This window comes from Diceros bicornis, chromosome 15 (assembly GCF_020826845.1).
Source record: "Diceros bicornis minor isolate mBicDic1 chromosome 15, mDicBic1.mat.cur, whole genome shotgun sequence".
NCBI lineage: Eukaryota > Metazoa > Chordata > Mammalia > Perissodactyla > Rhinocerotidae > Diceros > Diceros bicornis.
In genome coordinates this window covers 54,175,115-54,200,344 of record NC_080754.1, presented here as the reverse complement: position 1 = coordinate 54,200,344, position 25,230 = coordinate 54,175,115, and the positions used below count along the sequence as shown (strand labels likewise).

Genomic DNA, 25,230 nt, shown 5'->3' with positions numbered 1-25,230 from the left:
CTATTATTACAATTATACTCTAAGTTGACATTTTTTGACATAAAATAAGGCCCCCACCCCCCAAAAAATAAACAAAATATATTTTGAATATCATATATAAAGAGCCATCATTTGGGGGTTTAGAATCTTTATACTGCACGAAAATTCTAGCACTTTAATTTCTTATATAAAAGAAAAATTGTATGTTTAGCATCTAATAATACACAGTAAACTGTTTACCTTGAAGCTGCTCCTTCAGTAATTTTAATTTCACTTTTCCAGCAGAAAGCTGTATTAATGGAATAGATATTATTTGTCAGGTATACATTCTCTTATTCAAAGAAAGTTTAAATTACTAACAAAAATGTTAAAAGCCCATAACATTCTGGTGCATCTTGAACAAAACAAACACTTCTTGAAAGAATAATATAAAATTAATAGGAGATCATCATTAAAGCATATATAGACCTTTTAATTAAATTAAGAGAAAATTCATAAAAAGAAAATGTTTGGAAATACATATAAACCAGTCTTTTAAAATATATCATACATTATTTTTTGAACAAAAGTCATTATATATCATCATGAAATAATTTTAGGAAAGCACTAGTATTCAAATATTGTAAAGGCTCAGTAAGCCATTTCTATCTCAGATCTTTCTGAAACACACACAGTCTAATATTTGTGTAGACTGAATCTAAACTGGATTCTGACTGCACTATTCTGCTTATACAACTGTGGAAGCCAATATTATTATTTTATTTGCCTAATTTAGAGAACTACATGTTTAAGTATCATAGCCTTCAAATATATTATTTGTGATCCCTGACTTTCCCAAATTGTAGCAAAAAAAAATGAGTAAGTAAGATTCACTGCTAGATATTTCAAATAAATAATCACTTAAAATCCTTGGCTCTTAAGATTTTTAAGAAATAAAACAGACTCACCAATTGCACATACTTGCCTTGGTCTTATTAAAATCAACATTCAAAGTACACAAACAAGCACGGAGGATGGTGCCCATTTATACAGACACTGTCAATTCATGCCTGGTTTTCAATTTGCAATTTGCATGCTCAATTGCCCAATTTGTACATGAGAGTATGAGAACAATGGTTGCCTCTATGTCTATGGCTGTATCAACTGCAGTCATTTTTGAAAATTTAGGCCTAATTATTCTCAGTGAATCTAGTGGTTTTGCTTCAAAAAGGCATTTGTTGTTCACATTCTTTATGTAGCTGCTCAGATGCTATGTACCAAACACAGCAGAAAAGAAAATAGGATTGAAATAATCAATTTTTATGTGAATCACACTTTTATTTTTAAACTGGCATTGTTATACAAGTTACAGATAATTTAATCTCATTTTTCTTAACCAAATTAAACAATATCATTACCTTAATGATACATCTGAATTGCAACATGATCAGTGTGGTTATAGCTACCTGGGCATAATGGATACGCCAAAGCAACCCATTATACACCAAAGAACCCATTATTAGGGAAATTTTATAATTTGTTTCTATTATTGTGAATAATATTTTCTGCTCTATAAATATAGCCATATTTACTTCAGATGACTCGAACTGCATGAAAATATTTCAATGAACACGCTGCTAGCTGCTATTTTTAGGCAAATAGAATTTCCTCCTAAGTCTGATTTTTATCTGGGGAAGAGTTGAGGGTGGAGTAGGATTGGACAAGGGATACACACACACAACACACACCTACACCCACCCACACACACACACACACAACCATATGCATATATATGATGGATATGCATATGTATGCATATCCATAACATCAGGAATTCAATACACTGAAGCCTATGCCTTATTAACCCACTTACACCTCCACCAGTAGATGTTGAAGAGGTGCCATCAGGGGCCAGGGCAGCACAGTGGCTCTACCACACACATATGTCATCTGGACCACTGGGGTCAGACTACGCTGTCATCATCAGCCTCTCTGACATTCACAAACGCCTCGAAACTCCCACCAATGCCCTAATCTGCCATGCTGAGCCTACACTCCTCCCACAAACCACCTTTTCAAATATTCTCGTTCTTAATCTAATTAGCTATTAAACTTTGCCATTCTCTACTGCTTGTCCTACAATCCAGGCTCCCCTGTGATTCCATGGAGCCCTTATTTAAATAGTCATCTATCTTATGCCTTAAACCTTTCCTAACAATATCTCTTCCAAAAGTTCACATTAACTGGACCCACATTTCCTCAGACAAAACCTTCTCCACAGAACTCTCCAGAGAAACTAGCTCTATTTCTACGCTTCTTAACTCACCAGGAAAGAAGGGATTTTTTCTCCGTTTGCTCCTCAGTGCTGCTTCCAGAATATTGTCCTGCTCTCATCATTCAGCAAAGTTGCTTCTACTGAAAGTCCTCACCATCCACTTATTGCCTTTATCAATACCCAGGATCCTCTTCCACCCGAACTTCAGCAATCTGCTCAGTATTTCTCTCATCACATTTCTGGGTGATGATCGTGGAGATGTCAACGACCATGTTCACCTGACATCCTGATGCTGAAAACCCTCCAACATGCTGATTACTATGAACACCTAGGTGCCTCTTCAGCCACCTGATCATTATGACCAAACCTTCAGCCTAAGCAGCAATCTGAATGGCCACACCTTCAAAATCCCAAATTCAGAGTTTCTCAGTGCTAACCACAATCACTTACCTCCTTCCTCTTAGACCTCCCCTATCTACCTACCATTGTGATGAAATAATACTGACTGGGTGCCCTACAAATCCATGCTGAATAACCTCAGTGGGCTCTTAGGGCTCTTCAGACATCCATTTATTCATTTGCTGCTAAACCTCAATCATGATTCTTACAGTGGCTACTCCAAACCTTCTCCATTCCAAAAAACTCAAATTCACCCCATTTCCATTCCTTAATCTGAACAGCTGATCTTGCTTTCAAATTTACCAAGAATGTTGAGGTCTCCCCTTAAGAATTCTCCACAGCTTCCTGCCTCATCCCCTATCAAATGCAACCTCTAAAAATTTACCTTTACTGCTACCTGTTTTCTCTGCCATCTTTCTTGTCTCAGAGAAAATGAGCCCTCCTTCCTTTGGTCAAGGCCTCCTTAATGAGCCACCTCTTCAAAGACTATACCCCCAGCAACTGGCACCTCTCTCATTTGCATTTTCAATCTTTCCTCCACTAGCGAGTCCATCACTCAGCCACAATCTGGCTCACATCTTCTCCCTGATTCTAAAAAACAACATAATAAAGGCTTTCCTTGATCCTGTTAAACCCTTGAGAGGTCACCCTCTGTTCTCACGTTCACTGCAACATTAGTCTTTACTCATTGCCACCAGCCTTTCTTTTCCAATCACTTGAAATATATTTTTATATCTAATAACGATCCAATCATCAAATCAAATTCAGTGTTTATATAACTTCTCATTCTCCATAAATAGACATTTTAACGTGATTTTCAGTTAATGTTACAACTGGTTTCACACATATTATCTCACACATTGCTCAAAACTCTGAAGTAGTTAGCAAGTATTATTATGCATGTTTACAAACATGGTAACAAAAGCTCAGAAAGGTTAAGTGACTTGCCTAAAATCACAGAGCTAATGAAATGAGTCAAGATTTTATCTATATAGTGTAACACAGGGTTTGGGGGTTTTGCTGAGGAAGATTTGCCCTGAGCTAACACCTGTGCCAATCTTCCTCCACTTTGGACGTGGGACACCATCACAGTATGGCTGGTGAGTGGAGTAGGCCTGCACCAGGGATCTGAACCCGTGAACCTGGGCCACTGAAGAGGAACAGGCTGAACTTTAACCACTCAGCCACGGGGCCGGGCCCTAACACAGGGTTTCTCGACCTTGGTACCGTTGACATTTTAGGCCAAATAATTCATTGTTGTGGGGGCTGTTCAATGCATTGTAAGATGTATAGCAACATCTCAGGCCTATAGCCACTACATACCAATGGCAAAAAAAAACCCTCTCAGTGGTAGTAACTAAAAACGTCTCCAGACATTACCAAACATCTCCTGGGAGGCAAAATTGCCCCTTGTTGAGAAACACTGGTCTAAAAGTGCACTCAAACTTTTTCATTACACGATGTATTAGGCAAACTTGACTTCTCTGTCTCTTCGAAAAACACCCTCCTTTACTTTCGTCTTCTATGAAATTACATTACTTTGATTATACTCCTACCATCTTTTCTCTTCTCAGGCCCCCTTTACTGGAGAGCTGGCAAATTACCTTAGAACCAGCTTGAACGCCTGCATTCCAAATCTTGGCCCTGATGCTTGACCTTGAGCAAGTTATTAAACTACTTTGATGTTAAATTACTTCATCTGTGGAAATGGAAAAATAACAACTGCCTCTTAAGAGTGATATAAGCACTTAAGGAGATAAAACAGGAAAAGCAGCTAAACTGTTGACTGGTATCAAACAGACAGTGCTAATATTCAAGTTCTCTTTGCCTCCATATTCCCTGAACCTTATTCTTCACATCTGCCCTTCCTGAGCTTTATGCTTGACACCTTTCTTCTCCTTTTTATAAATTCTTAGGGAGCACATTTACTCTCTCAGGTTCAACTAACACATGAGAATTCAAACAAAACTCTATATCTTTGAAATTTGCTAAAAGACTATAACTTAAATTTCCCACAAAAAAAAGTAAATATGTGAGGTGGTGGATGTGTTGATTAACTCGATGGGGGGAATCCTTTCACAATGTATACGTATATCAAATCATTATGTACTCTTTAAATATCTTACAATTTTATTTATCAGTTATACCTAAATAAAGCTGGGAAAGGAAAGAGGAAGAGATAGAGAGAGGGAAGGAGGGAGGAAGATAGGAAGCAAGGAAGCTAGCTAGCTTTAAACACTAGAACTTTTTTTCCAACTCCCTTCTTTACTCTGTCCCCTAGGCAATCCAGCCTGAATATCAGTTACATATTTGACTTTCCTTTCTCACTGTTTTTTGGTTCCATATTTCCTTTGTATTTCCTCTGCTCCATTCTCATTCAGATTCTTCTCATCTGACCTCTAGATTGTTTCAGTAGTGTTCTAGATAGCCTCTTTGCCTCCAGACCAGTGGCCTCCAAAGTACAAGTATGCATGCCTGAGGGAGCTCAGGAAAAGACTCAAGAATAGAAAAGAACATCTATTTATATTTATATCATCCTTGATTAATTCCCATATTTTGTTTTACAATTCACATGATATATTAGTAAACTCATATGTATATAAATAAATTCTGTCTATAAATAAAATAAAAAGTTTATGATAAGCCTAAAATATATTCTTTTTTTTTTTTTGTGAGGAAGATCAGCCCTGAGTTAACATCCATGATAATCCTCGTCTTTTTTTTTGCTGAGGAAGACCGGCTCTGAGCTAACATCTATTGCCAATCCTCCTGCTTTTTTTTTTCTCCCCCAAAGCCCCAGTAGATAGTTGTATGTCACAGTTGCACATCCTTCTAGTTGCTGTATGTGGGACATGGCCTCAGCACGGCTAGAGAAGCTGTGCGTCAGTGCGTGCCCGGGATCCGAACCCCGGCCGCCAGTAGCAGAGCGCGCGCACTTAACCGCTAAGCCACGGGGCCGGCCCCTAAAACATATTCTTAATTGACGTGGTGCATGATCAAAAGAGTTTGGATATCATGTGCTCTAAACTTTACTTATAAACTCCAAATGCTCTGGGAATTTGAACAAGACCAGCCATCATAAATCATTACCTGAATCCTACCACTCTCCTGCTCAAAAGCTGTCAGGGATTCCCTTTACCCAATGAAAAAGTGAAGACTCCACGTCTGGTGTTCAAGGCCTTCTACCCTCCTGCCCAATCTTACTTTCTACACCCACCTGCTCCAGCACCCCAACCCCATGCCTTCACCCTCCTACTCAATTATGAGGTTTGTGGGGACAAGCATTATGATTCATTCCACTTTTTCCTTAAAATTACATCTAGTAGACTGTCAAATATTTGTAGAACTAAACTATTATTTCCCAAGTACAAAGGGTTCATACACTAAATGGTTATGGCAAAAATTCCATACTGACTTTTTTTTTTTTATAATTTTTATTTATTTATTTTTTCCCTCAAAGCCCCAGTAGATAGTTGTATGTCATAGTTGCACATCCTTCTAGTTGCTGCATGCAGGACGCGGCCCCAGCATGGCCAGAGAAGCGGTGCGTCGGTGCACGCCCGGGCCCCGAACCTGGGCCGCCAGCAGCAGAGCACGTGCACCTAACCGCTAAGCCACGGGGCCGGCCCCCATACTGACTTTTCCTATAAATATTTTGATATGTGCATCTTTCACATTAGATGAGAATCTCCTTGAACAGAGATAACTCACTATAAGACAAAGAAGGCAGTTAATAAATGCTATTGAATAAATAAGTCAATAATCACAAAGAGTCAGCATTGTTAACATATCATATTTACAATAACATCTGAAATATGGAATACTATCTTAGCATGAAAAATGGAGAGTGGATTATAAAACTTTTAATTCAAAAATTAAAGAAACATACCTCAGTAAGAGAATGACACTAAAGAATAAAATGCTTTTTTGGAGACAAAAATGTTAGAAGTGCCAAGTAAGATGTTTGTAGATGCCAACTGGTCCAATGAAAATTTAATGATAGGTATATAAAAAAGAAAAAGCTATATAAGTTAAAACTTACAAAGTCACGGATCTCGTACTAAAGAATCCAGAAGCAAAACCATTTTCTTTACATAAAAACACTCATCTGGTTTTAATCTTAAATATAATGTATTGTTATATTTTACAATACACAGTAAAGATAAAAAAATTCTATAGCTGAGAAATCTGAAAGCATTTTTTCCTTGGGTATCTTCACGCATGGAATCAACAGTATGTGAATAGTAATTATTATTCAGGCATAATAGAAACACATTAAACAAATGTGATATAATAAAACGACAGAAAAAAGTCTGTAATTTGTTATATCAATTAACAGCTTTAACCTTAATATAGATCTACATAATTCTGTTTCACAAACTTGAAACCAGAACTGAATCGAATGGAAAAATTCAGTGTAGAAAATTCAACTCTAGGTGAGTTTTTAAAAATCAACTTGCAGATGAGAAACAAAATCATACCTGAATAATGAAAGCTGCACATTAACCCATAAAAAATTAATCAAGATCTGATAATATGCAAAATTGTTAAAACAAGAATAGTAGTTTCTTAAGTATGAAAGGGAATGCAAAATCTGAAAAAATAATTTATATCTTCTTACTTAGCAAATTGCCTGAGAATCAAATGGTATTTTCTTACCTTAAAAACATTTCCTTTAATTTGTGACATCGTGTGTGATTGATTACCCAATTTGCCCACTTGCCCAGATTTCCAGTGACATCCACTTGACCTTTAATATATATAAACAGAAGACAAAATGTAATTACTAAATATGTTTCTCCTTTTAATGATAACAAATATGTTTTCCCTGTTTCAGGAAATGGAAATTCAGTTGTTAACATGTAACAGACCACCACAAAATGAAAATGAAATATCAATAATACCACAATATCCTCAGTAATTCTAAAATATAGCTTTACCATTTTTGGAACTTTTGAGAAGAAATTAATAAAAGTGAAATGTTCCAACACAGAGCAAGAATTCCATTTTTTAGACATTTACAATGACTAAAGATAGCTCTGCTGATTTATAGGAAATTTTACAGATTGTCATGCAGTTTTAGGGTCCACAAAAGTAAAGAGGAAAAGGAAACAAAACAATACACAAAAATATTCAGCAGATCTATTAAGTGATAAATTCCTCATTAAGACTTCAAATTAGTTCCCACATTGACAGGTAACAGAGATTTCAAAGAAGGCAGACTGTTTAATTTTACAGTTTTCAAAGCATTTTTATTTGAACCTCACAAAATTTTTTGAAGTCAACAGGGCAGTGACTCCAATTCCAATTTAAAAAGTAATGAGACAAAAACTCGCCCAAGGTCACACAGATAATAAATAATAAAGCCAAGATTAGAGCACTGGACTTCTATCTTCCTGACCAGTGAGTGGCAGGTTCTTGTTCTGGCTATGACATTTACTATTTATGTGACCTTAGAGAAGCATTTAACTATTCTGAAAACTCAGTCAAGCTTTAGAACATTTTTAAAAAACATCTATAAATTCCTCGGTTAAGGAAAACTCACCCTTGGGGACTGATTTCAAAAACTCTGATTCCCAGATGTATTCATGATCCACTGAAAAGTACAACTAAGTCCAAAGCAATGAAGGTTAAAAAAAAAAAAAAAAAGAACTGGCCATTGGATCATTAAGAGAAGAGCAGCAACATACACAATAAACATTGTGACCTGGGATGATGCATAACATTGAGATGCCTTGATTAAACCACCACTCTGGTTATTAGAGAGGGTGTGTGTACGTGTCATGCATAGTTTTCAAAGAGTTAGACTCTAAAATAAATTCTGCTGAAACTATAATGAACATTTGAATTTTCTTTAATGGTTCAGAAGATACTTCATAGATATTTGATGGTCATCACTTTGAGCACTAAATAAAAGCAAATTTAACACACAAAGAGTCTGGTAATATTTAGTACCAGTAAAAGCACATGAAACATGCAATCCCATTCCCTTTGGGAGAAAGTTATACACCTTTGAAGCCTATTTGGAAGACAATTTCTCCAATATCTACCAAAATGTAAACAGCACATATACTTGGACCTAAAATTACACAGGTAAGAATTTATCCCATAGATATTTTTGCATATGTAAGCAAAAATATGTGTAGAAGCAAATTCATGCATCATATATAATCACAAAATACTGAAAACTTAATAAACGTCTGAAAAAAATGCTATTATTCCACACAAAGAAATACTATGTAGCCATGAAAAGAATGAGATCAATGTGAGCTAATGGGGCAAGAGCACTAAGATATGGTAAGTAGAAAAGTAGAGAGTGAATCAACTCACTTATTTTTATAGATGACCTCATTTGTAAAAACGTGAAAGATACATTAGGTACACACACATTCATAGGCATATATATATATATACACACAGAAGCCTGCACAAAGATAAGACATTTGTGGGGAAAAAAATTTTAATTGTTAAAAGTGGTGCTATAAAATGGGCTGGGAGTCAACCTACAGCTAAGAAGAGATAATTTCCATTACATAATTATCAGTTCTATTTGACTTTTATCATATTTATTTATTTTTATAATAAATTCTCACTAACATTAGTACAGATATGCAAGCATAATATTAGAGAGTTCTCATTAATAAACTTTCAGCTAAAGTGCATTTGCTAAAAATATTTCAAACATACTTGAGGGTTTGAATGATTCTTATACATGTACATGTAAACTCCTGCCCCTCAAAATCTTTTCATAAATAAAAATGACCCTCACCATAAACTGGCAATCTCCTGTTGATGGCAATTTTATGAAAACAAAGGGCAAATTCTGCATTGCTGTCCTAAACGTTCCAGACTATACATGGTTCAGAAGAGTAATGGAAGAAGAGAAATAAGAAAGTGTAAGACCAAATAAGGTTCAGAGGAAACGAAAGTAATGGGAATTTTTAAAAGCAACATGCCGTATATAAGGGATACAAGCAGAAAAAGTAGGGAAAATTTAATATTGCCTGTTAATCAGGAAAAGCCAGAAATTATTCATTCAGGAAAGGTCTTTACTGAAATGAAAAGAATATCTAAAATAGCTCTTTACATAATTCAGTTTGTTCCTCTAAAATTCTCTAAAAATGTCACCCACTCTCTTTCTTCTTTTTCTTTGTTTCTTGTTGATTGGAATTCCTGTAGTTTCTTTTCCATCTCTTGGTTCTCCAACTCTAACCGTACTTTCTCCATCCTCAGTTCTCGAGCATTTCTGAATAAGATTTAAATACAGAACTTTCATTTGGGGTAAAAAACAAGGCGAAATAGTTTTATATCATCTTTTGCCCTTAATTAAAATTACGAACAATAAATAAGTGATGAAGTATTTTAACTACTTCTTTTGTACTTGTTTGAAATATGGTTTCTAAAGTTAGCATTTACCTTCCATTAACAGTCTCCTTTAAGTAAGGTATCTCTTCAAATCTCAGACACTTGTATTTCCTCTTATATTACTAGAGGTTCCAAATCATAATTCACTTTCTACATGAGCTATGTCTTTATATATGCACAAATACCCATGACACACAAATAGAAAACAACAGAAAAATTATTTTCTCATTTTCGTACTGTCCTTCCTCTAAAGGAATCAACTAGTTTGAAGCATAGTTTTAAAATAACGATTTTTTTCTGTATAGGCAGAATACATATTCTGCTGAACTGATCATCTGAAAAACCTTCAATGAATTTCTACCTTTATATCATGTATGTATAATAAAAAGAAAATTCAGAGCCTGTTTGGGGCCTGTTAGGAAGAAAGCACCTACTAAGTGTTTGGTATAGGAGCCAGCAAAAGGATTAAATGGGACCCGAGCCATGCTCCGCCTATTGTTTCCTCTGGAGGAAAGCAAGAAGAGAACGTTGTGAGGACAGATCAGAGCCTTATAGATTCTTGTGCAAGAGATTTTGACAATAATACTGCAGCTCATCAAGCTTTTGACACAAGTCAGTTTCTTCATTTTACAATTCTGGTCTCTTGTCAGCATTAGTCACTGACTCTTTCTAAGAGAAAGTTCTAAGCCAACCTAGTTCTCTAGCTTTTATTATCTGTCATGAGTTTAAATCTCTTCCTTCATTATTACATTAGCGTTTTACAATAATCAAGTAGCATGGGCACCCATGCATGCTATGGCAAGGAACCAAAATAAGAATAATAAACATTAGAAAAGGGAACTCATTTATAGAGGCGGTGAGCCCTCACCAAAGAGCAAGTGGGCCAAAGATACACCCCTAAGCAGACACGATCCAGGGAGATAAACAGAAAGTGATAGGAGGCAAAGTCTATCCAGAAGGTTCAGAGGAGCTGGCAAAGATATTGAGGCAGAGGAATTATTTTCATTATATCTGCTCCACAAGGAGTAATTCAGCCCCTACTACAAAGAATCACTGTAGTAGGAGATAGGATATGAGACCCGGTGGAGCTTCAAGTAGAGAGGAACACAGACGAGCATGAAAGTAATTGAAATACAGTATGATGGCGCTCTCACTAGCAAGTACAGAGAGGAGCCTGAGCACACAGAAAGGGCACAGGCCCCGCTCCTGGGACTGTAGGAACAGTTCCTGGATAAAGTGAAGTCTGAACTGAGCCCTAAGGGATGAAAGGAGTTAGCCAGCCAATGAGAGGTGGTGAAAGCAGTGTTCCAGGAAAAAGAAAAAGTGTGGACACAAGGAGACAAGAGTGATGTGTGGACCAAGGAACTAGAAGTTCCTTCCATGTGAACAGGTATTAAGTGCAGGATGAGAAACGTGGCAGGAAACGGAACTGCTGAGACGGCCAATGGCCAGATCATGAAGAGCCACGAAGGCCGTCCTGAGGAACTGGGATTTATGCCCTAAGGGCAATGAGAATCATTAAAGGGTTTTAAGAGAATTGATCAGACTTGCATTTCAGAAAGATCACTATGGTTGTATAATGGAAAATTAATTAGAGGGTGCAAGGCTAGAAGCAAGACAGCCAGTTAGGAGACTATTTCAGTAATCCTAATACGACAGAGAGATTATTCTAGTCTGATTGGGTAGAGACAATGGTGAGAAAAACGGGAGAATTTGAGAAATATAAGAAAATAGAATTAACTGGACTTGGAGACTGACCAGAAGTAGATGACTGACCAGGGAGAGGACATGGAGGGAATCTAAGACAATCCCAGGTTTCTTACTTGAGCAACCAGGAGGACAATGATGCCATATCCTGCACTGGGTCACTCTGGAATGGGCTGGAGACACAGTTCAGGATTAGCTCCCAAGCTAGTCTCTCTGCCCAAAGTCTCAATGGTCTACAACATTTCCCACATGGCTTCCAGAGGAAGAGTTCAAAGTGCAAATGAGACTGTGTCACTAATTTGCTTAAAACACTTTTAACCTTTCTGAAGTCCTCACTGTGGTAGAGGAAAGAGGTGAGACTGAACAAAAGGACTGGCCTACTGACCAAGTGGTCAAGTGGGATGCTTTGGGTCTGGAACAAGACAAAGAATTCCTCCTGGAGACAGCCTTGGACAGAGTGCCAGAAGGGCCGGCAAGGCCACTGAGGAAAACTTAAGCTGATATCGCAGAGGCCATGTTAACCCCACAAATCCAAGGGCCAGAAACAACCCATTGAAATGGGCTGGGGGCTGAGAAACAGGTAGAGAGGAGTTGGAGAACAACAAAATGTCAGACAATGTTGACAACATCAAATGAAAATAGGCTTGGAACAAGGAAAGTGCGAGAAAGGGAAGCCCAGGGTAATTACCATAGAGTGGGTGTTCCCATCCTAGTTTTTATGGGTTGTGGATCATGGGTGGAACAGGGAGACATACAGGCCAGGGAATAGTGATTCCCCCTCATCTCCAAGATATATTCTGAACTCCCCAGTGTGGCATACAAGTTAATTTATTATCTATACAACCCTGCCCTTCTCTCTAACTTTGCTCTATAAATCTTAGCCAATTGGATACGTCTGCAAGTCCCAAAACTATGTGGTCTCTGTGCCTTCGCACAAGCTTCACCCAGTAAGTAGCTGACTAACTGCATCTTTCAGGCAAGGCCTGAGAGCTCCTTACCCCTGTCCCAGCAGTCTGAACTGTGTTCTCATAGCCCCCGAGCTTTCACATCACGCCATGTTTCACACCATATTGTAAATGTAATTTTACTTATTCACATCCTCTACAAGCTACCTGAGGGCAAAGATCATGACTTCCTACTTTTGTATCCACCATTCCCTAGCACAGTGCCTAGAACATATGCACTTAATAAATGTTTGTTGGATAAATGTTTATAGGTATATGCACACAGACTTGAAACACATCACCAAAATCAAATAATGCATGTCCTCTTCTCTTGTTGCATAAAATAAGGAAAATTGGTAATACTAGCAATTGGATAGCTCCCCTCCCCACTAAAAATGGTAAACCTAATAATGATAATGCCATATATTTGTACAACAGTTTCCAGTTTACACAATGCTTTTACACACAGTATCTCAAAAGTGAAGGGAAAATGAAGAAAGCTTTGAAGACAGTGAATAATCACAGGACAATTGATCTGGATCAGGGAACTCAGAAACTAAAATTAAAAATCAACGGTCTGTCCCCAACCCACACTGGCTGGCCCTTAGTGATATTTGAGAAGAAAGCCTTGGGAATTTCTAGTGACTCTAGATGATCTCAAAGGGAAACAGTATATTGAACCTTCCGGTACCCCTGCCATGTCATGAAATTCCCAGGATACCCGGAATTGCTTGGTTCTGGCTGAATGCATCTGCCAGGCAATCTATTACAGAAGGTACACTTCCTGAGAAAGGTAAATTCAACATAAAATCCATTAATTATGCAAAGTGCTAAGGTAGTTAGTGCTTTCTATTCCCTAGTATCTCTTACCTAAAACACTCCCTAAATTCCAGTTTAAAAGAGGGTGATTCTTTTTTAATTTTGAATGTGTTATAAAAATATTTGTAACTTTCTGTTCTATTGCTTCAAAAGCTAATGAGTCCAGCCTTCCTTTATAACTTTTCACTTCAATTCTTGTGGCATAAATATTTTTAGTCCTCATTTTTTAAACTATTATAGATTTATAATATTGCAAACCTATTCTCTTATAGATAAAAATACAGCAATGTGAAGAAAATGGAGATAAGAATTCACAAAATTTGAGTTCACTTCTAAACAGCCTCATGTAAAAAAATACTTTAAATTACAATATACAGAAACTTAAGCAATTATTTCTATTTAAGTAATAAATATATATGCACTTACTTATATTTTAGCTTTACGGAATTCCCAGGTTTTCCCCATGGAAGAACTACAAAATCTTTGGTGTTCATGATTGCTGTCTTAATATTGTCTAAATATTTTTGCGATTTGTGGAATTTTCTGAAAAAGTAATAAAGACAAAGGAATTATGCCAGAAGTAAAGCAATTAAGTTACAAATTCAAAACTACTTATCATTCAGGAAAATTTTACAAACAGAAATCATTATGAGGGAACAGGTTGAATCAAAGGCTAAACAACAAAAAATTATTATGTATGCTAAATATATTATAAATTACGTAAGTACTTATATATAAATAAAGTTATAAATATAAAATATCTGATGGAACTAAAATTTTACCAATAATTACATAGCAAAAGACTGAGGAAATATTCAACTGAAAGTGAAGAATGCATTCATTAAGACAAATAGAGCACACATTCTGGTTCTTTCTATGGTTAAGGTTATAAAAATATATATCAGGTATTTGTTCCCATCCAAAAATAACATCCAAGGCTAAATATAGTGAAAAGAAAAGAACCTTAGAGATATAATCCAAACTCAAAAACTTTTTTTTAACATATATGGTAATGTAAAATGAAAATTAAGGTATGTAATAATTACCCAAAGGCATTCTAATATCCTCATTTATCAAAGAAAATTTTAATGATGCTCTTTGCCTAAGACGGAAAATTAGCATATTTAGAAAGAATTTTTCAACAAGAAATGAAACAAAGAAGATTTTCTGCCTAACTCCAAGTTAACCAGAAAATTAAATTATTCAGAACATCCTATTTCCTGAGTATCCCAATTATTCATGGTTCTATAATAATTTACTCCATAATGCTGAATTACTGAATCACATGCACAATTATTAGATATTTATATTAATAAAAATTTCCAAATTCCAAATGCTCTTAAAGAAATGTAAGAGGCACTATCATAGGGTCCATAGTCTTAAATGCCCAAATCATGTGATACTGTAGGTTTATATATGAGTTCCCATGTGCTCATAATCCCTATAACTATTTATTAAGGCTCTGCTATAGGCAAAGTACTGCGCTGAGAGGCATGAAGGAGTCAAGGCCCAAGGAGATTTGTTTTCTGGGTTAAAATGGCATAGAGTCAAATAGGGCATAGAAGACCTATATATAAAGGCCATAAAACAAGGCAGAAATTATAAAGGCCATAAAACGTACAGACGTAATAATATAAGAAGTGAGAGAAAGGAGAGAATTCAAGCTGGCTAGCATTTAAAGTGGGGCTTTAAGGAGAAGGAGGGCTTATACATGAAGATATGGATTGGATGATCATTCCACACTGTGAGAAAGAACAGCTCTTGAATGGAGACTCATGAATGGTTCCATTTGGTTGACGTGCAGGTTTCACTGAGGGGGAAAAGTAGGCATAAGTTTGGAAATGTAGGCTGAGGCCCAATAATGCATGGCTTTAAAGGCCAAGTTAAAGCATTTGGAATTTATTTTGCAGCTAATGAGAGTCACTGAAAGTTTTAGAAAGAACAGAAAATAAGTTTAGAAGCTTTGCTCAAAGACTTAAGGAGAGAAGGCATCAGAATAGGAGTAAGCAAGCGGAAGGCTATTGTGACATCAAAGTCTACACAATCGAATGAGTACTTCTTCAGTATTATTCCTTTGGGAGACTTCCTCATAATTTCAATGATGCAACCACCGATCTGAACATTTTTGGAATGCCTCTTTTGAAATTGTCTTCAGAGTCCATCATACACCCAACAAACACGAATCTACTTTCTTGTGCCTCATTTAAAACTAAAAATGATATTGTCCAGCAGGAGCAACTACTTTATTCACTGAAATCTAGTTTCAAACTACTTTACCTCCAAAAATCAAATCTAGCCTGAAATGGTAGATTTTTACTACCTTGGAGGAAATTCTGAAGGAATTTATTTTCTGAGGATAATTCTATAATGGAATTATACAAAATAATTTTATATTATAAGCATTTAGTGGTTGCATCATAGGACTAAGCATATTTGTGCCTTCAATCAACAAACATTTATTTAGCTGCTTCTTTGTGACCCCTATGATGGGTACTGAAGTCACAATGGTAAAGAAGACCGTTTCTCAAGGAACTCACAATCAAAGGGAGAGCCACACAAACAATGACAACACCTTGGGACATTCTGACAGAAGGAAGGACTTAGGAGGGACATTATTTCTCAACCACCAAGTCCTATCTGTCAAAGCTAAAATCAGTGTCAAAGAGAACTAAAGATACCACAGGAATGGAAAACTAAGATTTGGTTTGCTTTTGGGGACAGAGGATGAATCGTCTATCCCTTCTTTCTAGGTAAAATCTTTGTCTCATTTTTATCAAACAGAGGCTACAAAAGCCTCCTTTAGAAAACCTTCAGGGATAATCCTGCTCATATAGCATACAGTCTATATCCATTTTTGATCATAATCAGGAAATCCAATTGCTGGACCCTAGTCTACTGTCAATAAGTTTTTCACGAAAAGTTCCATGGTCTTATCATTACCATTACCATTAAAAATAATAAAACAAAAGAATCCCGTAAGTTAATGTGTCTGATTAAAATAACTTAATTGGGGGCCGGCCCGGTGGCGCAAGCGGTTAAGTGCGCGCGCTCCGCTGCGGCGGCCCGGGGTTCGCTGGTTCGGATCCCGGGCGCGCACCGACGCACTGCTTGGTAAGCCATGCTGTGGCGGCGTCCCATATAAAGTGGAGGAGGATGGGCACAGATGTTAGCCCAGGGCCGTCTTCCTCAGCAAAAAAAGAGGAGGATTGGCGGGTGTTAGCTCAGGGCTGATCTCCTCACAAAAAAAAAAAAAATAAAAAAAAAAAAAAAAAAAATAACTTAATTGCCCTAATTTCATTTATGCATTGAAATATACAACTTTATATGTGTATGTACATCTAAATAAAGCTGAACTGATGCACAAAGACTGAAATGAATGAAAGAAAAGTCTGTAAATTTCATTAGGATGAGATGATTCAGATTTATAGCTCTGCTGATAATGTGATTTAACCAATAAATGGTCTTATTTGGGGCATTTCACTGTACTGAATGCAATTAGTAAGGCTTCTTCTCAATTAAATGTTTTATAAAGTCACACACACCAGCCAATTTTCTTGTATGAAGAAAAAAGGAAGATTATAATTGTGAGTCATGCTATTCTGCCTGTTTCCTTTCATAAAACCAACAGAGAATTAGTCACCTCTCTTGGGACAGCAAGGATATAACAATGTCAGCAGGAAGAATAGCAAAGTACAAAACTTTAGCTGCCTAATGGAACCAGGGAAATACAGATAACTCCTCATTATGCAAACCTCATAGTTCCACCTGTCCTTTGGTCACTCAATTTTTTTTCTTGTAATTAAATACCAAAAGTTTAGTAGGTATTGGGAAAATTTTGTGTGGTTACTGATTCATTAGACTGCATCATTTTTCTCTCCCCAATCTTGTTCCTCCCTACACATATAAACACAAAATGGCCCAAAATTCTCCATGATGGTTTGATGATCCTTCTACACAACTTCTTATTCTGGGAATGCAACCCAAGCATCAAGGCCTGTTACCCCACAATGGAAACAAGGAAATCACGATGATCATAAATCTAGAACTCAGAGCATTCGTCAAGAGTTGCCTAGTCTCCTACAGAATTTACCATCACACCATTGGCAGAATGGGAGGTTTGGGAAACCACTGTTTTCAGGATGGGCCTCTTTTTGTAACTGAAAACTCATCTAAGGTCAGTTGCTTCTTCTAATGACCCAGACCATCTTAGACCTGAAAACTTAAAAGCCGATGAATGAGGATTTTTCCTTACTTTAGCACATATTTTAAAAGAGTCTAATAAGCAAGCTCTTTTGGATGGATTAACATGTTTACCATAGTACTTAGAAATCAGAGACCCAAGGGAGAAACGTTAAATGAAAATGAATTTAAATAAAAATGGTAGTTTTAAACTCTAAAAAGAATTGTACTTTTAATATTTTCTCTAGCTGACATTATCCTTATTCTAAATATATTATTCTAAATAAATATATTTTAAAATCTTAAAAGCAAAGATTGATAATTCATGATCCCTAGTGTAATATTTTGTGCTTGACTGGCCTACTAAATAAATATATGCCATTTTCTCCTAGCACAGGCCCTGAAAGTAAATCAGGTATTGACTTCCAAGCTGCACTCAATCGTTCAGTCAACCAACATATCTGATAATTAAACACTGCTTCAGGAAGCTAAATGGTACCCAAGTCACTCATTTTTTACTTTCTATGTGCAGTTTCCCTTGAGAACAATTGAGTAAGTTTGCTTTTAGATATTAAGGGGCAAGATACCCTTTCAAAATACTTTCCAACTGAAAATAAGTAACATTAAAAGACACTGGGTTTAAGTTTAGAAGACCTTCGTATCAGGTGACTCTGAGCTTCAGTTTATCCACATATAAATGGTGATTTATATATGCAGGATATCACGCAAATGTCTCTGATTTGTGGTCTGTAAAGCAGTGGGCTCCTGAAAGGCCTCCAGAGAGCCTGGGGTTCAGGGAAGGGGCAGCCTTAGAACCTACCTTGAGAAGGGAATGAGGGGGCGTCAAGGCTCTGCTTTACCTATAGCTTCTGATTTCACCTACTTTACATAATGAGCCTCTGGGTCAGACTTAAGATAAAGAAAGCTTAAAAAAAAGTTTGAAAGGCACAGCAGTAAAGCAATATACAATTATTATTAATTCTGAATCAACCAAAAACTTTATGATTACAAATAGCAATGAAAGTACTAAATTCATGTCATACCTTTCAGAAACCAAAGTCCTTTTATTTTTTTATGTTTTATCTATCCCACCCATTCTCATACAATCCACTATTACCTTGTGAATATCTTAAGAATGGGAAAATTAAGGTATCTGTTCAAGATTGATGACAAAGCCAGAAATTTTAGTTTTATTCCCAGTCCTGTTAGCACCTCTTAAGACTTGAAATCTAAATATTGTTCTGCATACTTAAAATGATTAATTCATACCATTCAGATTTTTTCCCCCTTTCATACTCTTAACCTGTCATAAAAAGGGAATTTAGAGAAAGAACTGTTTGACATCAAATATTTTTTAAATTTTACAGCAATATATTTAAACACCATTGAAAACCGTTTGGGTGTCAAATTGCTCCCATGTAATATGAGGTCACAAATTTTTGTCTCTAAGTAGTTCTCTGAACCAATAGGAAAAAAAAGTATCCAGCTGCTCTCCTTGGTACTTAAGATCTTCCCTTCTGTATCCCAATCTTTGTAAGCGTTACGCTTTATTTTCCACTTCTCTGCTCACCAAGTTTTACTCTCTTCAATGCCCAGTTGGAAGGCCACCTCTATCATGAAGACTTCTTCCATCAAAAGTGAGCTTCTCCGTCTGTAAGGACATCATATGCATTACACTCATTTGCTATTATATGCTGCCTTGTGTTATTTTTTGCTGCTTTGCTTATATAGGTGATATTTCCCCTAGTATCCCAAATATTTGAAGGCAGTCCTACCATTGGTCTTTGAATCCCCAGCAATTAGTAGAGTGTCTACACATAGTGTACTGCCAATAATAATTCTCTAAGTTTTAAGTACTTAATTTTTTTCTACTGCTTTGAATTTACTGCACAACCCTATGCAAAAAAATTTTTTAAACAAACACATCCTCTTTCCCACTTCAACAAATCTTTTTGTTTTCTTTTTTCCATGTATCCTATCAAAGTTTAATGAACATTCAACAAATATACACTGAATACCTTTTCTGTGCTAGGTATCAGGTTAAGCACTGAGGAACAAGGTGAACCAGACAGGTATAGCACCAATCTTCACTGAACTTACACGCTGGTGAAAGCAGTAGGAAAAAATTAAAAAGCAAATAAAATAATTGGGGGAAATGTTTTGAAGGAAATAAACAAAGGATCAAGGTGCTTTCAATTAATTAATTTGTAATACAGCTGGCAATATTATAGGAGGTCAGGCCAAGACTTTCTGTAGCCTATAAGACAAGGTGCTAGACAGAGGTGGAGGGTTTTTTGTTCTTGTTTTCCAGAAGCACACAGTTTGCATAGTTTTAATCCCTTGTAACTTCAACTTTATACGATTTTTTTTTAATGAGTCTTGCTAACTCTGGATTTAAAAAGTCAGGCTACAAAAAAATAAATAACTGGACCAAATGTCTGAGTATCTCTAATGCTGATTTGGGGGAGAAGAAAAAAATTCCAGTTTCAGATTTCTCAGGAAACCGGCATCCCTCACGGTGACCTTCACTTGGGAGGAGTGGACTCCTAGAATGAAGTGGGTGCATGTGGCCGCCCAGGCAGAAAGAAGGCTACGAAACGGGATGTGATAATGGTTTGTCAGGGCACCATATTTTTAATAAGGCGCAAATGACTTCCAAGGATAAAGGAAGCTAGCATCTGAAAAGGCCGGGTCGTAGAATGGGTACAGCTGACGGCAGCTGCCCGGGTTTCCTGTCTGGAGTTCACCCTCGGTTCATATCTCCATTAGCATCGTGGGAAGCCTTTTGTTTAGAGAAAAGAAGAATTTCAGCTCCTGAGGTCAAGGCCGCGTCCTGCAGCCCGCGGGCCTGGCACTGTGTCTGGCACATGGCAGGGGCTCAGCAAACACCTGCTGGGCCAGCGGCCCCAGCTCGACCCGGAGTCCCGGCTCCTTTCCCGCCGTGCAGCCCCGCTCCCGCACCGCCCTCCGCACCGCCGACTCCGAGGCCCTCCGCCCGCATCCGCCTCCCGCAACCAGCCCACCCACCTGCAGACCCCAGCCTGCCGCGTCACCGCCGCCGGCCGCAGTTAGCTGCCCAGAGCTTCCGCCTTGGTCTCCATGGTTACCGCGTTACCTCGGTACCCATAGCAACCAGAACGCTTGGTCTTGCCTCAGTCGGCCCGCAGAGGGAGCAAGAGAGCCCGGGAGCCCGACAGAGAGAGAGAGAGAGAGAGAGAGAGAGAGAGAGAGAGAGAGAGAGAAAGAGAGAGAGAGAGAGAGAGAGAAAGGAGGGAGGGAAAAGAGCCTTCTCAGGAAGGCAAGGCCGTTCAGAACTCCCACATACATGCTCTGTTCAATCGCTTATCAAAGGTCACAATAGGCAAAGTCAAGACTAGAATCTAGGTCTCTTGCCAAGCCCAGAACTGTTTTTTTTTATACTGGATGTATGACCCATGGGGGTGTGTGAGTGTAATGTATAAAGAGATGGAGATAGACAGATATATAAGCAACCCACACTTCTCAAACTTTTCTGTTCCAAACAGAGAGTCACTTGTGGTGAACTTATTTTTGGCTTTCTAAATATGCTGTAGTGTTTTGTTTTGTTTTGTTTTGTTTTAATCTGTGTTTTTATATGCTGCAAGTAGGATGAGTGGTTGGTTCTGCAGTCAGTCGTCTAAAAACTTCTAAGTTTATCCACATTGTGTCTTTCTTGTTACTGGACTAATAATCTCAGCTATTACAGTTAAGATACTAACCTATGCACCACTGCTTCCCGTAGTAATGTGCCTGCCAATACTTATCTAAGAACACATTTAATGTTTTCCCTTGGCAGATTCAGTTGTATAAGATTATAACCAGCATAGATAAGAAAAGGCAATGAGAGTCTCCGGGCCAAGACTCTGAGCTTTGAAAATTAAGGCAGACCTGGTTTGAGTCCCGGTTCTGCCACAACTCACCTTTGTGTGACCTTGAGCGAGTTATAAAACCCAGTTTAATAGGTTAAATGAGATAACAATACACTTACTCCGTACGTGGTATAGTATGGAAGAGTAAATAACGATGTATATTAAGTCTTTAGCACCAAGTCAGACCCATAGTAGGGGCTTAATAAATGGTAAAACATAGTGCGGTGGTGGTGTGGCTGTGGTGGTTGGTATCTTAGTGTTCATGGTATAAATTCACGAAATCTCTCCTTTAAGTCTAATACTGTGACAAGTTTCAAATGGACGTGTACTACTACTAGAATTTTCTTGTGCAGAACTGTTTCCCTGACAGGTATGCTCTTGGAATTTACCAGGAAAGGTATTTTCAGCATGCATCCATTCATTCATCCATTCATTCATTTATTCAACAAATTTTTATTGAAAGTCCACTGTTCTAGATCCCAAAAATACTGCAGTAAAGAAAACATAGGCCCTCCCTGTTGTCAAACTTATATTTTAATGGAGACAGAAGGATAATAAACATATAAATATATGTCAGGTGCTTTGAAGAAAATAAAGCAGAATAAAGAAAGAAAAAATAATTAATAGTTCAAATTTAGGTTAGATGGACAGGGAAGCCTCTAAATGCCGGGAGAGAGGAAGACATGGGGCCCCTTGGCAAGGAACATTCCAGACAGAGGAAACAGTAAACAAACTTCAGCTCTGACCCAATCAATCGAGAGCAGTAATTTGCATAAAACCTCTGATCACTTCTGTACATCACTTTTTTACTTCAAAAAAGAATTCTTACAATGCATTTACTCGTGCAATGGTAAAAGCAAACTCATAAAAATAATGTACAAAATATTCTGGCACTTTTCAAAAGCATTAAAAGGACATTATCGTACTTATATTGAGGAAAATATCTTAGCTTATGTGCAATTATGCAAAACAAAGAAGAACCAAGTTACACAGTAAAATGAAAAATATGAAAAGCTTGTCTTTCAGAACCATGATTAGTGCCAAAATGAAATGAAACATGTAAAAACAATGACACCTCTGGAGATACGACGTCATCTCTGCTGAAGCAGAGTGCATTTAACTGACATACTAGCAATTCTGCAAATAGTTTACCACGTCTATATCAAGAGCACAGTATTCCTGAGGGTTTTTGCATATTCATGCTTCATTGTGCCAAAGTGAAGACAAGATTTGAACGCAAGTTTTCTGAGCTAGGGATATTCAATTTAAAGAGATAGAAATTACCCACAATGAAGAAATCGAGAGCACAGACTTACTGAATTCAAAGGATAGTGCAAGGTCATGCTTAAAAAGACACATTCTCTCTCTTTCTCTCGCGCACACACACACTTCCATTAAGCAAGACCAACTCATTAAGCAATGTTATTTTGTACTTGGTGTGCTGCTGCCTGGAGGAAAATTGTGGCAGGCCTCGGGACTTTCTGGTCACTCACAGGTAATAAAAGTTCTTAGATGAGTAATAAAAATGTCCAGTCCCACATAATTGTCAAAACTTTGCATGTGATTTAGCATTAAAGTTTTTCCCTTTTGCAGTGGTGGGGCCTGCTGATGCAGGGAAGTCTGAAGTCAAGGACCTGTTAAGAAAGGCTTGTGTTTCTATTCCTCATCATCCATTCTTGCTTCAGTCTTATTAATTGCCTGCATTAGAATCACAAGAAAGCATAAGGACTAAAGCAGACAAGTCCTAACTTGATCAGTACTGAGTCTACCAGGTGTTTAGAGCAGGCCAGCCCCATCTACTGGGGACCTCTTCGCTGCATTCCTCTAGATGCAGTGATGCATTCTCCTCAGACCTCTGCTTATCGAGTCCTTAGGCATCAAGTGATTACTCTCGTTTCTTTCTGCAAGGTCTCGGTGGTCCTCCTGGACAGAATTTTACATGACCCGCTTTCTCTTACATTTTTGCATGTTCCCTGTCTGAACTATGGAAAATCCCTCGCATACTTTGCCCTGTCATGCCGTGGGTGTGCAGGACAGCCAGCACAGTCACCCCTCCGGCTCATGCACCAGCAGCCAGCCAACCTAACAGTTGCACTTTCTTACTCCTCAGATGGGCGTCAAAAACCAGCCCACTGTGCCCCCACCTGCAAGGACCCATCGATGTATGTCCTACCAGACTTGAAATGACGGTAGGGGACTGTTGACAAACATTATCCAAAACATGGAAATAAAGTAAAGAAATAACTGCATGTCTTTTCAATGGCATACTAGAATACCATATAAGACCCCACTCACTGGTTGTCTTATTCTCTAGGAAAATGCACTTTTGTGTGGTTATCATTTGCTATTCATAAGACTCTGAGTCTGTAAAGTTACATGTTATTTTGTAGGTTTTTTCCATCTACATCTTCCATACCATTTGCATCTAGATATGCAAATAATTTCTGTCCTTTACATAAAATAATTCCAAAGGTTGTGGTTTTATTACCCTGCAGTATATTAACTGGTTTTGCTTCTAACCTGGAAATCTTACACTAATATTTTTTGTCAATGTCTACATATAGACAGCCAATCCAATTTTTTTGAACCAACTTTACCATTCTGGTGGTAAATTAATGAATTAAATAAACTGTGGAACATGTACATTCTATATTTATAGAACATGTTCTTAACTATTGAAATTATATTTTTTAGTACCAAGCCTTCCTCTTTTGAAGGAAGATGGGACACATAACATACCATCAGCTCTCCAGAAGTTCTCTTTCAATTGCTACTTCTTGGCCCTTCAAATTCTTCTATAGGCAGAGGCTGGTGGTCAGTTCAGGATTACAAAATGAGTTTTCTACCATCTTTTTACAAGTCCTGCAATGTAGCCTCAGTTTGAAATGGAGCATCTACTTTCTTCATGCCTTGGCAGACACTGAATACGACATCTACTACATATGTATGGGATTTTTCAAATTGTCAAGGATAGCTGAGCATTAGAGGCAACATAAAATTACAAAAAGATTTCTCAAAAACCTAAATTAGTATGATATAAATATATTTAAATGCCTCTGAAGGGCTAAACCCAAATAAAGAAAAAGAAGAAACCTGTAATTAGAAGGTGACATTGTCTTTTATGATTATTCTCAGCATTGTAATTTCTGGCTGTCACCCATGACACAGAATTCTTCAGCAAATAAATTTCCATAACACAGGGCAATTATTACTGATGTTTCACAAGTGGAAGAAAATCATCAGGGCATATGATAAATTTCTGCTTCCTACAATGTGCAGTTCTTTCCCAGTTGAAAAATAAATGTATAGCCTTGCTGGGTGGACAAAGCTTCATTTAATCAGCAATTATTCAACAGCTTCTCTATCACAGAAACTACTGTAAGGTGGGTACAAAAAGACTGCTCCCTTGAGGAACCCACTGTCTATTGAGAGAAGTGAGTTTACAAATAATTAATTTGTAATGGATCAAGTACTATGTTCACAAAGTATGGGAGCATGACATGTTTGTGGCAAGGTCAGACTTTCTGGTGGTTCAAGCATAGTCTACGTGGCAGGGAAATAAAGATGAAAAGCTAAGCTGTGGTCAAATTTAGAAGCCCCTCAGACATTACCCTGTTCACAATGGAGATTCCAAATAGTTTTTAAAATAAAAAATAATCATCTCAGTATGCTCACAGCAGCATCTTTCACAGGTAAT

General features: G+C 37.4%; 1 protein-coding gene across 1 annotated transcript in view; it reads right to left on the bottom strand.

The window, feature by feature from the left end:
- ZBBX (zinc finger B-box domain containing) overlaps positions 1-19,252 on the bottom strand; it is a 100,809-nt gene extending 81,557 nt beyond the window's left edge. The window contains exons 1-5 of the mRNA XM_058555595.1: positions 19,217-19,252; positions 13,894-14,010; positions 9,765-9,878; positions 7,292-7,382; positions 220-268 (exon numbers count right to left, since the gene is read on the bottom strand). Coding sequence (XP_058411578.1) covers positions 220-268; positions 7,292-7,382; positions 9,765-9,878; positions 13,894-13,961 — 322 coding nt within the window. The 5' untranslated portion in view covers positions 13,962-14,010; positions 19,217-19,252. The remainder of the gene's footprint in view (positions 1-219; positions 269-7,291; positions 7,383-9,764; positions 9,879-13,893; positions 14,011-19,216) is intronic.
- Between the last annotated feature and the right edge of the window lie 5,978 nt (positions 19,253-25,230).